Source organism: Salvelinus fontinalis, chromosome 8 (genome assembly GCF_029448725.1).
Source record: "Salvelinus fontinalis isolate EN_2023a chromosome 8, ASM2944872v1, whole genome shotgun sequence".
NCBI classification, from domain to species: Eukaryota; Metazoa; Chordata; class Actinopteri; order Salmoniformes; family Salmonidae; genus Salvelinus; species Salvelinus fontinalis.
In genome coordinates, this window is record NC_074672.1 from 46071430 (window position 1) to 46092274 (window position 20845).

Below are 20845 nucleotides of genomic sequence, written 5' to 3' on the forward strand. Positions count from 1 at the left end.
GTCACCTGGCAACCCTCTATAGAACTCCCCAGAAAACAGTTAATTACGTGGTACTTACAGTGCATTTGGAAAGTATTCAGACCCCTCCACTTTTTTCCACATTTTGTTACTTATTCTAAAATGTATGAAATAGTTATCCCCCCCCCCTCATCTATCTTTACACAATAATGACAAAGCAAAAACAGTTTTTTATACATTTTTGCTAATTTATAAAAAATAAAAAAACAGAAACCTGTTTTTGCTTTGTCATTATGGGGTATTGTGTGTAGATTGATGAGGGGGGGAAAAAACAAATACATTTTTGAATAAGTAACAAAATGGCTGTGACGTAACAAAATGGCTGTGATGTAACAAAATGGTGAAAAGTCCAGGTCTGAATGCTCTGTACATAGCAATGTGTTAATATGTCTGTATGTTGACTAATAAAACACATTTTCCTCAATTTTTCTTGTTTTTCCATGACGCACTTCCCCAAAAACACGATTAATTACATTCTTGCAACAATATCAATGATGTTTTGTACACCTATATCTTTACCATAGACTGTAAGATGTTGACAAATAAATCACATTTTCCATGTCTGTCTTGTGTTTCAGGGGGAAGTGTAACATTGCCCATTTCTCAGACATCTTTGCTGCCAGGGAGTTCAAAGCTCGCATCGACTCCTTTTTCTACATCTTGGGATACAACCCAGAGACCAGGTAAGCCTAAAAGCCAATTTGTGCTTGATCTGAAAATGCGGGACCGGGGCGCCGTATGTATGTTGTGACGCAATAGCAAAGCCTCTGGAGGCACGCAGAGGCCAAATTGAGCTCCGGTCCTGCCTCGCTGTGTGTCTCTCAAATTCTGTAACAATGCCGGAGGGCTCCGTTATAGACCCCGCATTGACATGATTGGTTGACGATAGGTGAGGGCGGGAGGTTCTGAATAAACATAAACTAAATTTCCTTGACAACAGTTCTGCGCTGCTCGAAGTATAAATGCCCTGATTTCTGCAGAAGCCGTATCACTGTAAATGGTGTACGGCAAACTCAGACGTCGGATTGACCACGCCTTTTACTGACTGACTTAAAAAATAAATAAAAAAGCGATGCATGGTCAATCCGACGTCTGCATTGGCCGTACACCATTAATGGTGATAAGACATCTGGAGAAGACGGGGCATTCCTACATCTTGTGCTTCGCAGCGCTGTTGTCAAGGAAGTGAGTTAGTGTTTATACAGGACCTCCCGCCCACACCTTCCCGTCAACCAATCATGTAAATGCGGGTCTATACGGAGCTCTCCGGCATTGTTACAAAATGTGACCGGTGTAGCTCATCGCTGTACGGAGCTCGATTTGGCCTCCGGAGGCTCCACAATTGCATCACACCCTCCATACGGTGTCTGGATCATAAATCCGGTATTACTGTATGTTGCTGCTCAGACAACAAATAAGATCATCTTACTTACTATACTACAGTATATACTGCACCAGGCCTACTGTAGCCAACTGGCTTACTGTTTTAGTAGTAGTTTACACATCTTGCAGGGTATAAAAAAAAAAGTATTGAGAGAAAAATGGACATCAAGATATTGTTTAATGCTCGCGGTTTGATTGTGCAATGTTACGACCCAAATGTACCTTCTCCAGCCTCCACCTGGCCAATTCCACCCTCTCCCATTGCAACTTTTTTCCCGTATCAATGTTATACAGTAATATTAGAAAGCTAAATCTGGTACAATGGTATGTTGTACATCGGGTCGGCAACAGGCGGCATGTGGGCCAAAACCTGCCCCGTAAAACTTTTTTATTTTAAAAAATTGATTGGGATTGTATTTTTTGTTTAAAAAAAAAAAGAAAGACAATTACTAGGAATTCAGCTAAAAATGTGTTTAAATTTAGGAAATATGTTCCCAAGTATTCCCACGAATAAAAGATATGTGATCGTGTCTCGATGTAATCAAGGTGTAAAATGATTATTTTCGAGTAGTCTCTTTTGGATCAGTTAGGGCCATTATGTGGATCATTTAGATATATTTTAGGACCCATTTAGGTACCCCTCCCCCCAAAAATAAAACAATTATTTGATCATATTTTCAATTTGACCTTTACTGGTATAGTGCATATAAATAACAGATTCATAATTGGCACACAAAAAATGAAATCATAAGGAAATAGGTTTTGAAGTGTCTATTCTATATCTAGGAGATAAAAGAAAGCTCAGGAAATATTTACAATATTGCTTTTTTGGACCACCCATATTTTTGGGGGTTACAAAACAAACCTCCGTACTTCTATTAGTTTGTATGGGTTACCGTCAAATGAAGGTTTAATATCTATATATATACTTACCTGCTGACTTTATTGTCCCCATGGGGAAATTTTGTTGCAGTGTCATGTACACATTTAAATACAAAACAAAATTCACAATAGAACTTTCCTAACAGTTACATACCAAATACCAAAAAAGACTAGATTATATATATCTCCATACTTTGTATGGGTTACCTTCAGATGGTTTAATATCTATATATATCTCCATCCTACCATTAGTTTGTATGGGTTACCTTCAGATGGTTTAATATCTCTATATATCTCCATCCTACCATTAGTTTGTATGGGTTACCTTCAGATGGTTTAATATCTATATATATCTCCATCCTACCATTAGTTTGTATGGGTTACCTTCAGATGGTTTAATATCTATATATATCTCCATCCTACCATTAGTTTGTATGGGTTACCTTCAGATGGTTTATTATCTATATATATCTCCATCCTACCATTAGTTTGTATGGGTTACCTTCAGATGGTTTAATATCTATATATATCTCCATCCTACCATTAGTTTGTATGGGTTACCTTCAGATGGTTTAATATCTATATATATCTCCATCCTACCATTAGTTTGTATGGGTTACCTTCAGATGGTTTAATATCTATATATATCTCCATCCTACCATTAGTTTGTATGGGTTACCTTCAGATGGTTTAATATCTCTATATATCTCCATCCTACCATTAGTTTGTATGGGTTACCTTCAGATGGTTTAATATCTATATATATCTCCATCCTACCATTAGTTTGTATGGGTTACCTTCAGATGGTTTAATATCTATATATATCTCCATCCTACCATTAGTTTGTATGGGTTACCTTCAGATGGTTTAATATCTATATATATCTCCATCCTACCATTAGTTTGTATGGGTTACCTTCAGATGGTTTAATATCTATATATATCTCCATCCTACCATTAGTTTGTATGGGTTACCTTCAGATGGTTTAATATCTATATATATCTCCATCCTACCATTAGTTTGTATGGGTTACCTTCAGATGGTTTAATATCTATATATATCTCCATCCTACCATTAGTTTGTATGGGTTACCTTCAGATGGTTTAATATCTATATATATCTCCATCCTACCATTAGTTTGTATGGGTTACCTTCAGATGGTTTAATATCTATATATATCTCCATCCTACCATTAGTTTGTATGGGTTACCTTCAGATGGTTTAATATCTATATATATCTCCATCCTACCATTAGTTTGTATGGGTTACCTTCAGATGGTTTAATATCTATATATATCTCCATCCTACCATTAGTTTGTATGGGTTACCTTCAGATGGTTTAATATCTATATATATCTCCATCCTACCATTAGTTTGTATGGGTTACCTTCAGATGGTTTAATATCTATATATATCTCCATCCTACCATTAGTTTGTATGGGTTACCTTCAGATGGTTTAATATCTATATATATCTCCATCCTACCATTAGTTTGTATGGGTTACCTTCAGATGGTTTAATATCTATATATATCTCCATCCTACCATTAGTTTGTATGGGTTACCTTCAGATGGTTTAATATCTATATATATCTCCATCCTACCATTAGTTTGTATGGGTTACCTTCAGATGGTTTAATATCTATATATATCTCCATCCTACCATTAGTTTGTATGGGTTACCTTCAGATGAAGGTTTATTATCTATATATATCTCCATCCTACCATTAGTTTGTATGGGTTACCTTCAGATGGTTTAATATCTATATATATCTCCATCCTAGCATTAGTTTGTATGGGTTACCGTCAGAGGAGTCCCATGACACTTGTGGGGGTCATAGACAATGTTCCCTCTAAGATGCGTGTGTACGGCCGCACACTAACTCCAGAACTGCAGCGCAAAAGAAGTGTCTTGCCGCGCAGAGACGCAAGAGGTTGAACTTCACTGAGTTCGCCTCATTAGTTTGCACTATATAGATTTTTTTTTTTTTTATGTATGTGATCGAATCAACATTATATCAGCCTCTTTTCAATGCACCGAAACAAATCTAACTTTTGCAAGATTGAGTCTGTGATTTTATTGGCAGAGCCAGAGCGCAACGGAGTAGAATTCTATTGGCGAGGGTAGCCTCACGAGTCTTTCAATCACCCGCGAGTGAATGCGCTTTTCAGATAAGAGCCGCGCATGTTGCACATTTTGTTAATATTCTTTCGCTAGTTAGTGAGTTATTAGCCCAGTTATAGAGAAGTATAGGTCAACAATGGGGAGTTACTACTTCCTACAAGAGCACAACACGTGTAGGCTACATTTCATGCTGTCTTTTTGAATGCCAGTCAGGTAAAAAGCTTATATCTTAATTAAAGGGGCAGTGTTGTATTTTGAGACATGCATGAATATGCAAGTGGTATCCTACATGGTCTAATAATAATACATTTTATTTTGTAAAGAAGTTTCTTGCATCATCATACAACACAATACAGTCACCTACGGGGCGGCAGCGTAGCCTAGTGGTTAGAGCGTTGGACAAGTAACCGAAAAGGTTGAAAGTTCGAATCACCTAGCTGACAAGGTACAACTCTGTCATTCTGCCCCTGAACAAGGCAGTTCTGTTCCTAGGCCATCATTGACCGACTTGCCTAGTTAAATAAAGGTAATAAATTTGTCCCATGGTTTTACAGACCAAGTAAAAAATCATACCACATTCTGTAGGCTATATCGTAGAAATCAAAAGCTATTTCCATGTGAAAATGTTTACGGGATTTGCTCTGTTGGTTTTGTTGTTATGCCTACATTATGCTCCAATAGCCTATTGGGTACAGCCTCAGTGTTCACTGTGAACGCGCGCCCGGAAGTTGCACAAAATTCTCACAATGTGATTGTTTCCAATCACAAGACACAATAAACATTTCTCAGTGCACCAAACAATTAGTGGGAACATGGAGCAAAACTGAGAATACGTTCGTGTTCAGATGCAACAGACGTTTTTGTGAGAAGACTGATTTTCGGGATGCCTCATGGTCTGACAAACACCTCTGTAGCTTGGCCACTATCCACCACAGAGTGCAGACTGACGATTTATGCGGTTGCGGTGGATTGAGACGCAGCCCACGCAAAAAAAAACCTGATATCTCTATCTTAAACTGACGGGTTTTGATGGGATTTTGTTTTATGTCTGTGACTCTAGTCTCTGACTTGGCTGACTGGAGTATTTGACCATTTTTGGGGCCTTCCTCTGACACCGCCTGGTATAGAGGTGCTGGATAGCAGGAAGCTCGGCCCCAGTGATGTACTGAGTCGTACGCACTACCCACTGTAGCGCCATTACGGTCAGATGCCGAGCAGTTGCCATACCAGGTGGTGATACAACTGGTCATGATGCTCTCGGTGGTGCAGCTGTAAAACTGTTTTAAGGATCTGGGGACCCATGCCAAATCTTTTCAGTCTCCTGAGGGGGAAAAGGTGTTGTCGTGCCCTCTTCGCAACTGTCTTGGTGTGTTTGGACCATGATAGTTTGTTGGTGATGTGGACACCAAGGAACTGGAAACTCTCAGCCGCTCCACTACAGCCATGATTGTCCGAGAAATTTTATTTATAGAAGATTGACCGCAAAGGTAGCCATTTTTCCATTCACTATAATGGGGATCCTTTTTTCTGCTAACAATGCCTGCGATACCGCGGTCGGCCTAGAACCTCCATTTCAATGAGAGCGGGCAGTCGGTCTCCCCCGGTCTGCAGCCTCGCGTTCAATTTCAATGGCCTTGTTTATTACAGACCAGACATTCGAGACGGGGGAGATAGATGGTTTTCACTAGTTACCACAGCCGCAAAGTCAAAATGGTCTAAATCGAGAAAAAAATAAGGAAAAAAAACATTTGCTTTTTGCTCATAATTGAAAGTTAAGGTTAGGCATAAGGTTAGCAGTGTGGTTAATGTTAGGTTTAAAAATCTGATTTTAAGAGAAATGGTAGAAATAGGCGTGGTTTATGACTTTATGGTTGTGACGACCGAGATGGATTCCGTATCCTGCCTGCGTGTGAGGTCGTAGCACATGCTCAGTTGTGTCTGTGGTAGAAACGGGAGCCTCTAGGTGGGGATACGCTGTGAGGTCACAGCACCAGCTCAGTGGAAACCCCTCTCTGAGGCTGGAGCAAGCGCTTAGCGCCGTCCTCCATTTTGAGCACCTGACAATAGGTGGGAAGGAGAGAGAGCGAGTGAGTCGATTCACAACGAACACTTCAGTTTTAGACAAACTGTCAACATACGAACCTTAGAGATTGGTGTCAGAAATGGACGACATGTTTGCTACTCGGAGGTAGGTTGATAAATATATTCACATGTTACGGTTTAATTCCGAGAGTAGTTTTGAGACAGTCAGTCTGTCTGAGTAGTCGCGGCTTTTCATCTGTCTAGTGTAGCAAACCTGTTTACCCGAATTCATTTAATTATACACCCGAGTGTTTTTTTTTTGTCACGGATATCAACAGAACATGCATATCTGACCATAGTTTTAATTTAGACAAGAGCATACTGTTATCGGATACATTGTATTCGTGAAAGGTGCATATCCCTGCCAGAGTTTCCATGCATAAAGGTAAATCGCTGGGCGAAAGCACTACATTGTAACGACATTGGCGTAACGGAACATGAAGGCGAGATCTACCGTGTACATAATCATATTATATAAGCAAGCTAACTGTTCTACACCTTTTTTTGTTGTTGCCTATAGGAGAAATGAGAACAGAAGCAAGGCTTGTGCTGACTCCATTTTGCAGTAGCCCACTCTGTCTGTTCTCGTGTTTACAATCGAGCCGACATGGCAGCCCTGAGAAGCTTTGTGCTCACACACACTCTCGCTCCATCTGATACATATGATCACGTCAAATAAATACTTCATGTTGTGGGTGTTTCAGGAGACTGTGTGGTTGATTAGAAAAGTCGTTTTTTTTTTCGCACTGTTTTTGTAATATTATGACAGCGTTATAGTCGTGCGAGGATTGGACGGAATTGATGTTTGGGGCGGGGTTTCCCCTGATAAAGTTGCACCATGCTGGATCAGGACTGTTCTGTTATTGTTTTGGTTCAGGAAGTAACAATTACACAGATGCCTGTTTGGTCTTGCATGTGTCATTTTCTAGACTTGATATGAAATATGTTGAGACCCATTCCTGTTGCACTGACTGTTACTCATCCGATACAAAATAGACACACGTCTGTGTCCGAATACCTATACTAGCGTACTACATACTTAAACTGTATACTAAGCTCGGCGTTTGATCTAGTATAAAAACATTTTTTTTTTTACTCAACAGCTGATAATCAGATAGTTAACGCAATCGCGCATTAGATGAAGCATAGCATTTTTAGTAATGTTTTCGAAATTTCACCCGCATACTATTTATTACGCAAGTATGGGTATTCGGACATAAACTGTTGAAAGCCACATTTAATATCGCTGCATATTCAGGTTCAGGTATAATAATATGGTAAAATATCACATATGATCAGATAATACTTTCCTTAAATATTACTCATAACGTGCATAGAGAAATGAACCCCAATCACTAACATAATTTGTTTTTATTTTTTTTATTTTTTATAAATGGATTTATGAACAAATGGGTTCATAAAAGAAGTGTCAACTTTTCAACTCATTGATTCTTCCCTTTTTCTAAATATAACATTTATAGACTTCAACTAAACCACGTATTGTTCTAATAGCAAAGTAATTACAGTTAATTGTCTTCAAGTGTTATGTATACCCCATATCTGAATCGCCGATATATCATATTTGTTCTCTTAGTTATATTGACTAAAAGATCTCATTAGACTTCCATAGTCTGTCCTGACAAGTTTGTGGAACTGTCAAACTGCCCAATTACCCCACTGTGGGTAATTTGGGACCTCAACCTGTACAGCACCTTCAGAAAATATTCACACCACTTTTCCCACGTTTTGTTACAAAGTTGTATTTAAAATTGTAATTTTATGTCTATGATCTACACAAAATATTATGTCAAAGTAGAAGAAAAATTGTAACCTTTTGAAAAAATAAATAAAAAGGAAATAAAACACTTAATATATTTTCAGTAGATTAGAATTCAAACCACTGAGTCAATACATGAATCACCTTTGGCAGTGATTACAGCTGTGTTTCTGGGTAATTTCTCAGAGCTTTCCCACACCTGGATTGTGCAATATTTACCTATTATTCTTTTATAAATTCTGAAGGCGCTGTCAAATTAGTTGTTGATCATTGCTGGACAACCATTTTCAGGTCTTGCCATAGATTTTCAAGCAGATTTAAGTCAAAACTGTAACTCGTCTTTTTACCGTCTTCTTGGTAATCAACTCCAGTGTAGATTTGGCCTTCTGTTTTAGCTTTTTGTCCTGCTGAAAGGTGAATGAATCTCCCAGTGTCTTGTGGGAAGCAGACTGAACCAGCTTTTCCTCTGGGATGTTGCACGCTTAGCTCCATTCCGTTTCTTTTATATCCTGAAAAACTCCTCCAGTCTTTGACGATTACAAGCGTACCCATAAAAAGTTATTTATTTTACCCATATTTTACCAGGTAAGTTGACTGAGAACACATTCTCATTTACAATAACAACCTGAAAAATAGTTACTGGGGAGAAGAGGGAGGATGATTGATCCAATTGGAAGCCTGGGATGATTAGGTGGCCATAATGGTATGAGAGCCAGTTTGGGAATTTAGCCTAGACACCCTACTCTTACAATAAGTGTCAGGATACCTGTTTAACGTCCCATCTGAAAGACGGCACCCTACACATGGCGACGTTCCCAATCACCGGGGCATTGGGATATTATACATTTTATAAACACTATGCTTGAAAATATGGAGAGTGGTATTCCGTAATGTGTTGTGTTGGATTTGTCCCAAACATAACACTTTTTGTTTTCACAATCATTTCTATTGCGTTTCCAAACAAGTGCCTCGTTGCAAACAGGATGCATGTTTTGGAATATTTGTATTCATTACAGGCTTCCTTCTTTTCACTCTGTCAATTCAGTTAGTATTGTGGAGTAACTACAATGTTGTACAATGTTATACCGAACAAAAATATAAACACAACATCAAACTATTTAAAAGGTTTTACTGAGTAAAAGTTCATATTAGAAAATGAGTCAATTGAAATAACTATATTAGGCCCTAATCTATGGATTTTACATGACTGGGAATACAGATACATTTCTGTTGGTCACAGATGCCTTTAAAAAAAAAAGGTATGGGGGTGGATCAGAAAACCAGTCAGTATCTGGTGTGACCACCATTTGCCCTTATGCAGCGAGACACATCTCCTTCACATAGAGTTGATCAGGCTGTTGATTCTGGCCTGTGGAATGTTGTCCCACTCCTCTTCAATGGCTGTGCGAAGTTTCTGGATATTGATGGGAACTGGAACACGCTGTCGTACACGTCGATCCAGAGCATCCCAAACATGCTCAATGTGTGACATGTCTGATGTGTATGCAGGCCATGGAAAACTGGGACATTTTCAGCTTCCAGGAATTGTGTACAGATCCTTGCAACCGTGCATTATCATGCTGAAACATGAGGTGATGGCAGGGGATGAATGGCACAACAATGGGCCTCAGGATATCATCACAGTATCTCTCTGCATTGAAATTGCCATCGATAAAATGTATTTGTTTTCTGTAGCTTATGCCTGTCCATACCATAACCCCACCACTACCATAGGGCACTCTGTTCACAACGTTGACATCAGCAAACCGCTCACCCACACAACGCCATATACATGGTCTGCAGTTATGAGGCCGGTTGGATGTACTGCCAAATTCTCTAAATTGACGGTGGAGACAGCTTATGGTAAAGAAATTGACATGAAATTCTCTGGCAACAGCTCTGGTGGACATTCCTGCAGTCAAGATGCCAATTGCACCCTCCCTCAACTTGAGACATCTGTGGCATTGTGTTGTGTGACACAACTGCTCATTTAAGAGTGGCCTTTTATTATCCCCAGCACAAGGTGCACCTATGTAATGATCATGCTTTTTAATCAGCTTCTTAATATGCCACACCTGTCACGTGGATGGATTATCTTGGCAAAGTAGAAATGCTCACTTAGAGGGATGGAAAAGCAATTTGTGCACAACATTTGAGAGAAATTAGCTTTTTGTGCGTATGGACAATTTCTGTGATATTTTATTTCAGCACGTGAAACATGGGACCAACACTTTACATATTGTGTTTGTACACTGAACAAAAATATGTGTTGATCAATCCTAAGTCTTTTCCAATCACAGCCATCTGTACAGCACTTTGTGACATCGGCTGATGTTAAAAGGATTGTATGAATAAATGTGATTAATAATTTTTTATTATTAAACTCTGTAATTGTTTTAAAGTCTCCATTGGCCTAATGGTGAAATCACTGAGCGGTTTCCTTCCTCTCTGGCAACTGAGTTAGGAAGGAAATCTTTGTAGTGACTTGGTGCATTGACACACCATCCAAATAAAAAAAAAATGATTAAAATCTTCACCATGCTCAAAGGGATATTTAATGTCGGCTTTTTCAATTTTTCCCATCTACCAATAGGTGCCGCCTTTGAGAAGCATTTTAAAACTTCCCTGGTCTTTGTGGTTGTCTGTTTTGAAAATTCACTGCTTGACTGAGGGACCTTACAATTATCTGTATGTGTTAAACACTTTTATTGCACAATGCAACTTTATTATGTGACTTGTTAAGCACATTTTTACTCATGAACATATTTAGGCTTATCACAGCAAAGGGGTTGAATACTTATTGACTCCACTTATAGGGTATTGTGTGTAGGCCAGTGACACAACATCTCTATTTAATCCTTTTTAAATTCAGGCTGTGGAAAAAGTGGTCCGTAGACAATTTCTGAAGGCACTACACATTTCACTTTATTGTATTTGTCCCTGGTGTTGCACCGATCATTTTCTGAAAGGTTTCCTCCTTCGCGCTGTTGCACACTTCTAATGTAAGGTTTTAGTTGTGTAGTTATACTACATGGCCTGGTTGACTCGTTTAAATAAAGTGTTCGTCATTTTAAGGAGTACCTACATAGACCTTATATTCGTACATGTCTAGCGCTTATACTCTTCACAGAGCTGCTATACTGTCTGCTCTCTCAGTAATAAACCCAATATAGAGCCTGTATACAGTCTGCTCTCTGTAATAATAAACCCAATGTAGAGCTAGTATACTGTCTGCTCTCTCAGTAATAAACCCAATATAGAGCCTGTATACAGTCTGCTCTCTGTAATAATAAACCCAATGTAGAGCTAGTATACTGTCTGCTCTCTCAGTAATAAACCCAATATAGAGCCTGTATACAGTCTGCTCTCTGTAATAATAAACCCAATGTAGAGCTAGTATACTGTCTGCTCTCTCAGTAATAAACCCAATATAGAGCCTGTATACAGTCTGCTCTCTGTAATAATAAACCCAATGTAGAGCTAGTATACTGTCTGCTCTCTCAGTAATAAACCCAATGTAGAGCTGCTATACAGTCTGCTCTCTCAGTAATAAACCCAATGTAGAGCTAGTATACAGTCTGCTCTCTCAGTAATAAACCCAATGTAGAGCTAGTATACTGTCTGCTCTCAGTAATAAACCCAATGTAGAGCTAGTATACAGTTTGCTCTCTCAGTAATAAACCCAATGTAGAGCTAGTATACAGTCTGCTCTCTCAGTAATAAACCCAATGTAGAGCTAGTATACAGTCTGCTCTCTCAGTAATAAACCCAATGTAGAGCTAGTATACAGTCTGCTCTCTCAGTAATAAACCCAATGTAGAGCTAGTATACAGTCTGCTCTCTCAGTAATAAACCCAATGTAGAGCTAGTATACTGTCTGCTCTCTCAGTAATAAACCCAATGTAGAGCTAGTATACAGTCTGCTCTCTCAGTAATAAACCCAATGTAGAGCTAGTATACAGTCTGCTCTCTCAGTAATAAACCTAATGTAGAGCTAGTATACTGTCTGCTCTCTCAGTAATAAACCCAATGTAGAGCTAGTATACTGTCTGCTCTCTCAGTAATAAACCCAATGTAGAGCTAGTATACAGTCTGCTCTCTCAGTAATAAACCCAATGTAGAGCTAGTATACAGTCTGCTCTCTCAGTAATAAACCCAATGTAGAGCTAGTATACAGTCTGCTCTCTCAGTAATAAACCCAATGTAGAGCTAGTATACAGTCTGCTCTCTGTAATAATAAACCCAATGTAGAGCTAGTATACTGTCTGCTCTCTCAGTAATAAACCCAATGTAGAGCTAGTATACAGTCTGCTCTCTCAGTAATAAACCCAATGTAGAGCTAGTATACTGTCTGCTCTCTCAGTAATAAACCCAATGTAGAGCTAGTATACAGTCTGCTCTCTCAGTAATAAACCCAATGTAGAGCTAGTATACAGTCTGCTCTCTGTAATAATAAACCCAATGTAGAGCTAGTATACAGTCTGCTCTCTGTAATAAACCCAATGTAGAGCTAGTATACAGTCTGCTCTCTGTAATAATAAACCCAATGTAGAGCTAGTATACTGTCTGCTCTCTGTAATAAACCCAATGTAGAGCTAGTATACAGTCTGCTCTCTCAGTAATAAACCCAATGTAGAGCTAGTATACAGTCTGCTCTCTCAGTAATAAACCCAATGTAGAGCTAGTATACAGTCTGCTCTCTCAGTAATAAACCCAATGTAGAGCTAGTATACAGTCTGCTCTCTCAGTAATAAACCCAATGTAGAGCTAGTATACAGTCTGCTCTCTCAGTAATAAACCCAATGTAGAGCTAGTATACTGTCTGCTCTCTCAGTAATAAACCCAATGTAGAGCTAGTATACTGTCTGCTCTCTCAGTAATAAACCCAATGTAGAGCTAGTATACAGTCTGCTCTCTCAGTAATAAACCCAATGTAGAGCTAGTATACAGTCTGCTCTCTCAGTAATAAACCCAATGTAGAGCTAGTATACAGTCTGCTCTCTCAGTAATAAACCCAATGCTCCAGTTGAGGAGGTGGGGGGGGTTCTTCATCTGCACCTATTTGTCATAATTTATTACACTATGGAATATCACCCCCCCCCCCCCCCCCCCCCCCCCTGACAACTGTCTGCTCTCTGTCAGAGAGAGAGTGGAATGGATGAGGGATGGTGGAGGCCAGGGGAAAGGGGGATGAGGGGTGGAGAGGAGCGAAAGGGGGGGGGGCAAGGCTTGCTGGATGGGGTGTGAGGATTGTTGGAAAAAGCACGAGGGGGGGGGGGGGGGGGGTGTGCGAGAGAGGGGGGTAGGGGGGTAAAACGTGTGTACCCGTCACAGTGAGGGGCCAGGGTTGTGGTTGGAGGATATTAAACACTACCACAGGGACCTAACAGACTCAGGTTTCACCCCGGTCCAGCCAGCACTAACCCTTAGCCAGCTCCAGTGATGGAGAGAATGTTTCTACTTCAAATATCACTCTTGACAGTTTCTGGGCTTCCTCTGCTCTCCGCAGCAGAGCTATCTGAGCTAGAAGACTATACTATACGAAAATCTATGTGCCGTTACCTAGGCAACGGAAGGGAAAAAGGAACATCTCCTCATTTTCTCTAATCCACTGCAGCTGGAGGGAGATGGCAAGGAGGAACACTATTATTATTATTACATTGCTAGGCGGATGTTGCTGTGGTTACCGACGTTTTGTACATTTGTGTAACCCAACCAGCAGCCATTTTGCAGGCAGCCTGTGTCTCTGGAATAGTCTGTATCAACCCATTCTACCGCCGCCTCCTCCTCTTTTAAGTGGGATGCCGTTTTGTTGCTGATACCAGCTTCAGGAAAAAAATCCGCTGAGGTGTTTCTGCCATGTTATAGCAAAACATATCCTTGACAACACCCATTATCTTTGTGCACAGAAGCATATCTTCCATAGAAAAATTTATCGATATCTTGAATTGCAACAAAATCTGCAACACACCTTTTAATTTTGACAAGTAAAAAATCAGTTTTTCCATCGAGCAAACAAACTCTTTGTTTGCCGAGGTATTGACGTGATTGGTTTACCTGTTCTGTAATAAAGACAAGATGTCTCACCTTGGTTCTGCCGACCTTCAGTGTCTGCACGCCTATTGCTCCAGCCAGATAATGATTCCCTCAAGGGGGACAGGAACTAGTCATTGCACTGAGCTAGTCCTGTAACATCCGTAGTACATATCATCTTTGTTGTGATCTAACAACTTATTCTCTCTACCAGGCGACTAAACAGCACACAGGGGGAGATCAGAGTGGGGCCCAGTCATCAAGTAACTATTTTTTACATGTATTATTGTAGTAGCTGTGGTAGCTGTGTTTTTATAGATTTCTAGGAAAAATATCACCTGTAATTTATTACAATATAAAAATGAAATAGTTTGGATGACTTACATTTGTTAACATTTCCCAACATTCTCCTTTTTTTTAGAGATATTTTAACCATAATGCTTTGCAAACATGTTGCTCACACAGCCACTCTTGCTAGATGGTGATGAAAAGCTTTTGAAAGCTGATATTTCACAGGCTAGTCTTATGGTGCTATTTGTAGTGTGATTGACACCCCCCCCCCCCTCCTCCTCCTCCTGCCTAATTAGGCCAAGCTTCCTGAGCTGCAGCCCTTCCCCTCAGACGCCCCGGGGGTCCTGGCTCAGGCTGTAACAGAGAATGAGGAGCTAGTGTGGATGCCAGGGGTCAACGACTGTGACCTGCTCATGTACCTCAGGGCTGCAAGGTGAAACCTGACTCGTGACCTTTGACCCTACTGTCTGGCGAGATGATAATTCTATATACCCTTTTCCTACTGTCAACTTGCCTCAGATTCGCTAGGTGAGCTCAGGAGACATGACCCTGCTCCATGTCAGAAGGGAATAGTCCGATAGAGTACCACAGTATGAATTATAATACCCATAAAGCCTAGCGGTCAAACAGGGAAATGGTTCCAGTTCGTTTTTTTTAGAATCACTTAAAATACAGTCTGTTTGTTCATGTAGGTTTACCTTGGCGTGATGTTTAGATAACCGTGTAAATCTCTCTAGGACAAGGTGACTTATCAATATATTTGCTTGTAGCCGCTAGGTTTTATGGGTATTATTATACCTCCTCTGTGGGGCCTCTATTACCCACTTCCCACTGCCAAGCCCTTGTAATCTGTACTGAGCTGGATCTGTACTGAGCTGGATCTGTACTGAGCTGGATCTGTACTGAGCTGGATCTGTACTGAGCTGGATCTGTACTGAGCTGGCCTACATACCAGACACCAGTGTGAAACAGGGTCAAGAGTCCTAGATGGTATTGGAAGGTATATAACAATATTTAAAAAGAGGATTGATCTTTGCTGACTTAAGGTTGGACATATCAGTTGTCATTTTTTTTTTTTGTCTTCCTCTCTCTGTGACTTGCATTGTAGTTTGTTAGGTGTCGCATGGACGTTTCTCCATCTGTTAATGTTTGTTCTGCAGGAGCATGGCTGCCTTCGCTGGGATGTGTGACGGAGGTTCTACAGAAGACGGTTGCCTAGCGGCCTCGCGAGACGACACCACACTCAACGCACTCAACACGGTAACTAGCTTGTACAACCCACACTGCCATGTTGAACATTATTGGTCATTTAGCAGACACTCTTATCCAGAGCGACTTAGTCACAGCATCAGTACCTCTACTTTACATAAAGTGACGGGGGGTGGGGGGGGTGGGGGGGGGTCCCTTTGTCTAAAGTAAAGGGACTGATGTAGTGCTGCTCCTCCAGTTTCAACTGTTCTGCCTGCGGCTATGGAGCCCTGACCTGTTCACTGTGATTATTATTATCTGACCTTGCTGGTCATTTATGAACATTTGAACATCTTGGCCATGTTCTGTTATAATCTCCACCCGGCACAGCCAGAAGAGGACTAGCCACCCCTCATAGCCTGGTTCCTCTCTAGGTTTCTTCCTAGGTTCTGGCCTGTCTAGTGAGTTTTTCCTAGTCACCGTGCTTCTACACCAGCAATGCTTGCTGTTTGGGGTTTTAGGCTGGGTTTCTGTACAGCACTTTGAGATATCAGCTGATGCTATATAAATAAGTTTGATTTGATGCAGTGACTTAAGTCGCTCAGGATAAATGTTGACTTGACACGTTTTGTGTGTGTGTGTGTGTGTGTGTGTGTGTGTCGATGAAAGCAGTTGGTATGCGAGCTTAATGTAAATGAATCGAGAAAATTGAATAAATAATGCACTGTTTAACATCTGTAGTTTATACAGTCACCTTCTGTTGTTTTTTCATTTGTCCATAGATAAGATAATATCAATAAAATATTCTGAATGTTGAACTGACGTTTTTACCCCTCAGCTCCACGAGAGCCGTTACGATGCAGGCAAGGCCCTACAGCGACTGGTGAAGAAGCCTGTTCCAAAACTCATAGAAAAGTGCTGGTCAGAGGACGAAGTGGTAAGACACTCATTATTATTATTATTGTTTGTTATTATTATTATTTGATAACCGTTAACCTCTAGATAGGACGTTTTGGCATCAGAGCTTGGGTTTAAATAGTATTTATTTTCTTTCAAGCTGCGCTAGCACCGTGTCCACAAAACAGTTTTATATAAGCCATATTGTTCCAATGCTCCAGTGGCTTATTATGGGTTACTGGGGTTGTCTTAAGAGGGAGTTGTTGAGACAAAGGTTCTGCTGTATAGCTGCTGCTTTGGGCCCGTCACATAAAAAAAATAAGTGTTGAGAGTGTAACGGATGTGAAATGGCTAGCTAGTTAGCGGGTACGCGCTAGTAGCGTTTCAATCAGTTACGTCACTTGCTCTGAAACCTAGTTGTAGTGTTGCCCCTTGCTCTGCAAGGGCCGCGGCTTTTGTGGAGCGATGGGTAACGACGCTTCGGGGGTGTCAGTTGTTGATGTGTGCGGAGGGTCCCTGGTTCGCGCCCGAGGTCGGGGCGAGGGGACGTACTAAAGTTATACTGTTACAAGAGCACCTGCATCCTGTTGATCGCCTGCAGAAAAAAAAATCTTCAGCTTGGAAGAAGTTGTGTGTGTGTGTGTGTGTGTGTGTGTGTGTGTAAGGAAGATCCAGCTGGGGCTAGAACGTTCTGCTATTAGAATACACTACATGGCCAAAGGTATGTGGACACCTGCTCGTCCAACATCTCATTCCAAAAGTCATGGACATTAATATAGAGTTGGTTCCCCCCTTTTTGCGGCTGTAACAGCCTCCAAGTCTTCTGGGAAGGCTTTCCACTAGATGTTGGAACATTGCTGCGGAGATCATCCTTTCACCTACTCTCACAAAGACACGGCAGTTGGAACCAAAAATCTTTTTTAAAAAAGGACAGATTTCCACCAGTCTAATGTCCATTGCTCGTTTCTCTTGGCCCAAGCAAGTCTCTTCTTATTATTGGTGTCCTTTAGTAGTGGTTTCTTTGCAACAATTCAACCATGAAGGCCTGATTCACACAGTCTCCTCTGACCAGTTGATGTGTCTGTTACTTGAACTCTGAAGCATTTACTTGGGCTGCAATTTCTGAGGCTGGTAACTAATGAACTTATCCTCTGCAGCAGAGGTAACCCTGTGTCTTCCTTTCCTGTGGCGGTCTTCATGAGAGCCAGTTTCATCATAGCGCTTGATGATTTTTGCGACCGCACTTGAAGAAACTTAAATGAATGATGGACTGTCGTTCCTCTTTGGTTATTTGAGCTGTTCTTGCCATAATATGGACTTGTTTTTTTACCAAATAGGGCTCTCTTCTATATACCCCCCCCCCCCCTACCTTCACAACACAGCTGATTGGCTCAAACGCATTAAGAAGGAAAAACAAAATCCACAAATCAACTTTTAACAAGGCACACCTGTTAATTGAAATGCATTCCAGGTAACTACCTCATGAAGCTGGTAGAGAATGCCAAGAGTGTGCAAAGCTGTCTTGAAGGCTTTGATTGGCTACATTGAAGCATCTCATATATCAAATATATTTTGATTTGCCTTATGCATTTTTTGTTACTAAATGATTCCATATGTGTTATTTCATAGTTATGTCTTCACTATTATTCTACTATGTAGAAAATAGTACTAACAAAGAAAAACTTGAATGAGTAGGTGTGTCCAAACTTTTGACTGGTACTGTAGTAAAACATATATGTTTGTGTATGCCCTGTCCTGGACTAGTAAAACATCTTTTTAATGTGTAGGTCCTGAGGTTGAGGTCGGGGCTCAGTGCAGGCCAGTCAAGTTATTCCACAGTAAAACCTAGTCTTGTACTATTATTACAACATCTAGTTTTGTCTCGTAATCGTAACAGATTAAGTCGCTCGTTCTTTAGTAGCGACCAGCTATGAATTCTCTGTATGATTTACAGTGCATTCAGAAAGTATTCAGACCCTTTGACTTTTGTTACAGCCTTATCCTAAAATACTGAGGAGTGGCTTCCGTCTGGCCGCTTTACCGTAAAGGCCTGATTAGTGGAGTGCTGCAGAGATGGTTGCCTGTCTGGAAGGTGAACATTGGGTTCTTGGTCACCTCCCTGACCAAGGCTCTTCTCCCCGATTGCTCAGTTTGGCCCGGCAGCCAGCTCTAAGAAGCATCTCGGTGGTTCCATTTAAGATTGATGGAAGCCACTATGTTCTTGGGGACCATAAATGCTGCAGAAATGTTTTTGGTACCCTTCCCCAGATATGTGCTTCCACACAATCCTGCCTCGGAGCTCTACGGACAATTCCTTTGACCTCATGGCTTGGTTTTTGCTTTGACATGCACTGTCAACTACTGGGACCTTATATAGACAGGTGTGTGCCTTTCCAAATCATGTACAGTCAATTGAATTTCCGACAGGTGGAGTTCAATTAAGTTGAATTAACTTCTCAAGGATGATCAATGTAAACAGGATGCGCCTGAGCTCAATTTCGAGTCTCACAGCAAAGGGTCTGAATACTTATGTAAATAAGGTATTTCCGTTTTTATTAAATGTTTTATAAATACTGTTTATAAAACATTTCTAAAAACGTGTTTACACTTTGTCATTGTGGGGTATTGATGAGCAACAAAAATAATGTAATCCATTTTAGAATAAGACTGTAACGTATCAAAATGTGGAGAAAGTCTGGGGGTCTGAATACTTTCCGAATGCACTGTACACACGCTAGCTAAAGGCTCACGACCTTACACGGCCATGCTTAGATGATCCGTGTGTGGTGTCGTTCTCACCACACGCTAGCTAAAGGCTCACGACCTTACACGGCCATGCTTAGATGATCCGTGTGTGGTGTCGTTCTCACCACACGCTAGCTAAAGGCTCACGACCTTACACGGCCATGCTTAGATGATCCGTGTGTGGTGTCGTTCTCACCACACGCTAGCTAAAGGCTCACGACCTTACACGGCCATGCTTAGATGATCCGTGTGTGGTGTCGTTCTCACCACACGCTAGCTAAAGGCTCACGACCTTACACGGCCATGCTTAGATGATCCGTGTGTGGTGTCGTTCTCACCACACGCTAGCTAAAGGCTCACGACCTTACACGGCCATGCTTAGATGATCCGTGTGTGGTGTCGTTCTCACCACACGCTAGCTAAAGGCTCACGACCTTACACGGCCATGCTTAGATGATCCGTGTGTGGTGTCGTTCTCACCACACGCTAGCTAAAGGCTCACGACCTTACACGGCCATGCTTAGATGATCCGTGTGTGGTGTCGTTCTCACCACACGCTAGCTAAAGGCTCACGACCGTACACGGCCATGCTTAGATGATCCGTGTGTGGTGTCATTCTCACCACACGCTAGCTAAAGGCTCACGGCCTTACACGGCCATGCTTAGATGATCCGTGTGTGGTGTCGGGAGGGGGGGGGGGGGTCAGTTCTCGCCACACGCCATGCTCGCAGTTCTCTCACAGGCCATTCGCAGGCCAGGAGGTCAGATATGTTTTCCTACTGCCTGAGGAAGTAGGCAGGAGGTAGTCTGTTGTAAGGTTGTGGGCCCTCACCATGGTGTCCATAGCCCAGCCAGTCAGTACTTAACCATCCAAGGACACTGCCTGCTCCCTCCCTCCCTCCCTCCCTCCCTCCCAGTGAAGTGATGTGATTTCCATTTGGTCTTTTGCAGCCCCACACACAGCCTTGAGGGACAGGTGTAAATTTACCCCGACCTTGATGCAGACACACAAGCTCAGACATCTATTGGCCTCGCTGCTCCCTCGTTTTATATACTCCTCTCACCCTCCAGGACGAGCCTCATTATTTCTTCCTGCTCTCTTTTCTTCCTCCCTTCCTCCTTTTGAAGTGGGCATACAAGTGACAGTGGGGGCTGTGGAGATGACAGAATCAACCTGTCTGCAGGGTCACTTGTTACCTCCCTCATTTCCCCCCTCTCCCTCCCTCACTCTCGCCACCTTCTCCCTCTGTCTCTCTATCTCTCTCGCCCTCTATCTCTTCCCCTCTACTTCCCTGCAGCTGCTGCTACATAGAACACAGGTCTCATCTCTGCTACCTCTCATTTCACTAACCCTAACTAACCCACAGGTCTCATCTCTGCTACCTCTCATTTCACTAACCCTAACTAACCCACAGGTCTCATCTC

At 41.4% G+C, this 20845-nt stretch overlaps 1 protein-coding gene across 9 annotated transcripts in view; it reads left to right on the forward strand.

The window, feature by feature from the left end:
* LOC129861339 (arginine-glutamic acid dipeptide repeats protein-like) overlaps positions 1-20845 on the forward strand; it is a 449087-nt gene that overhangs the window by 313831 nt on the left and 114411 nt on the right. For 7 of the 9 annotated variants that reach the window (XM_055932685.1, XM_055932683.1, XM_055932684.1 and 4 more), the window contains exons 6-10: positions 597-701; positions 14514-14562; positions 14887-15023; positions 15751-15850; positions 16617-16715. In XM_055932685.1, the coding sequence (XP_055788660.1) occupies positions 597-701; positions 14514-14562; positions 14887-15023; positions 15751-15850; positions 16617-16715 (490 nt within the window). Of the gene's footprint in view, positions 1-596; positions 702-6333; positions 6596-14513; positions 14563-14886; positions 15024-15750; positions 15851-16616; positions 16716-20845 lie in introns of those variants that run through there. The other 2 variants (XM_055932688.1, XM_055932689.1) reach the window with 1 other exon arrangement.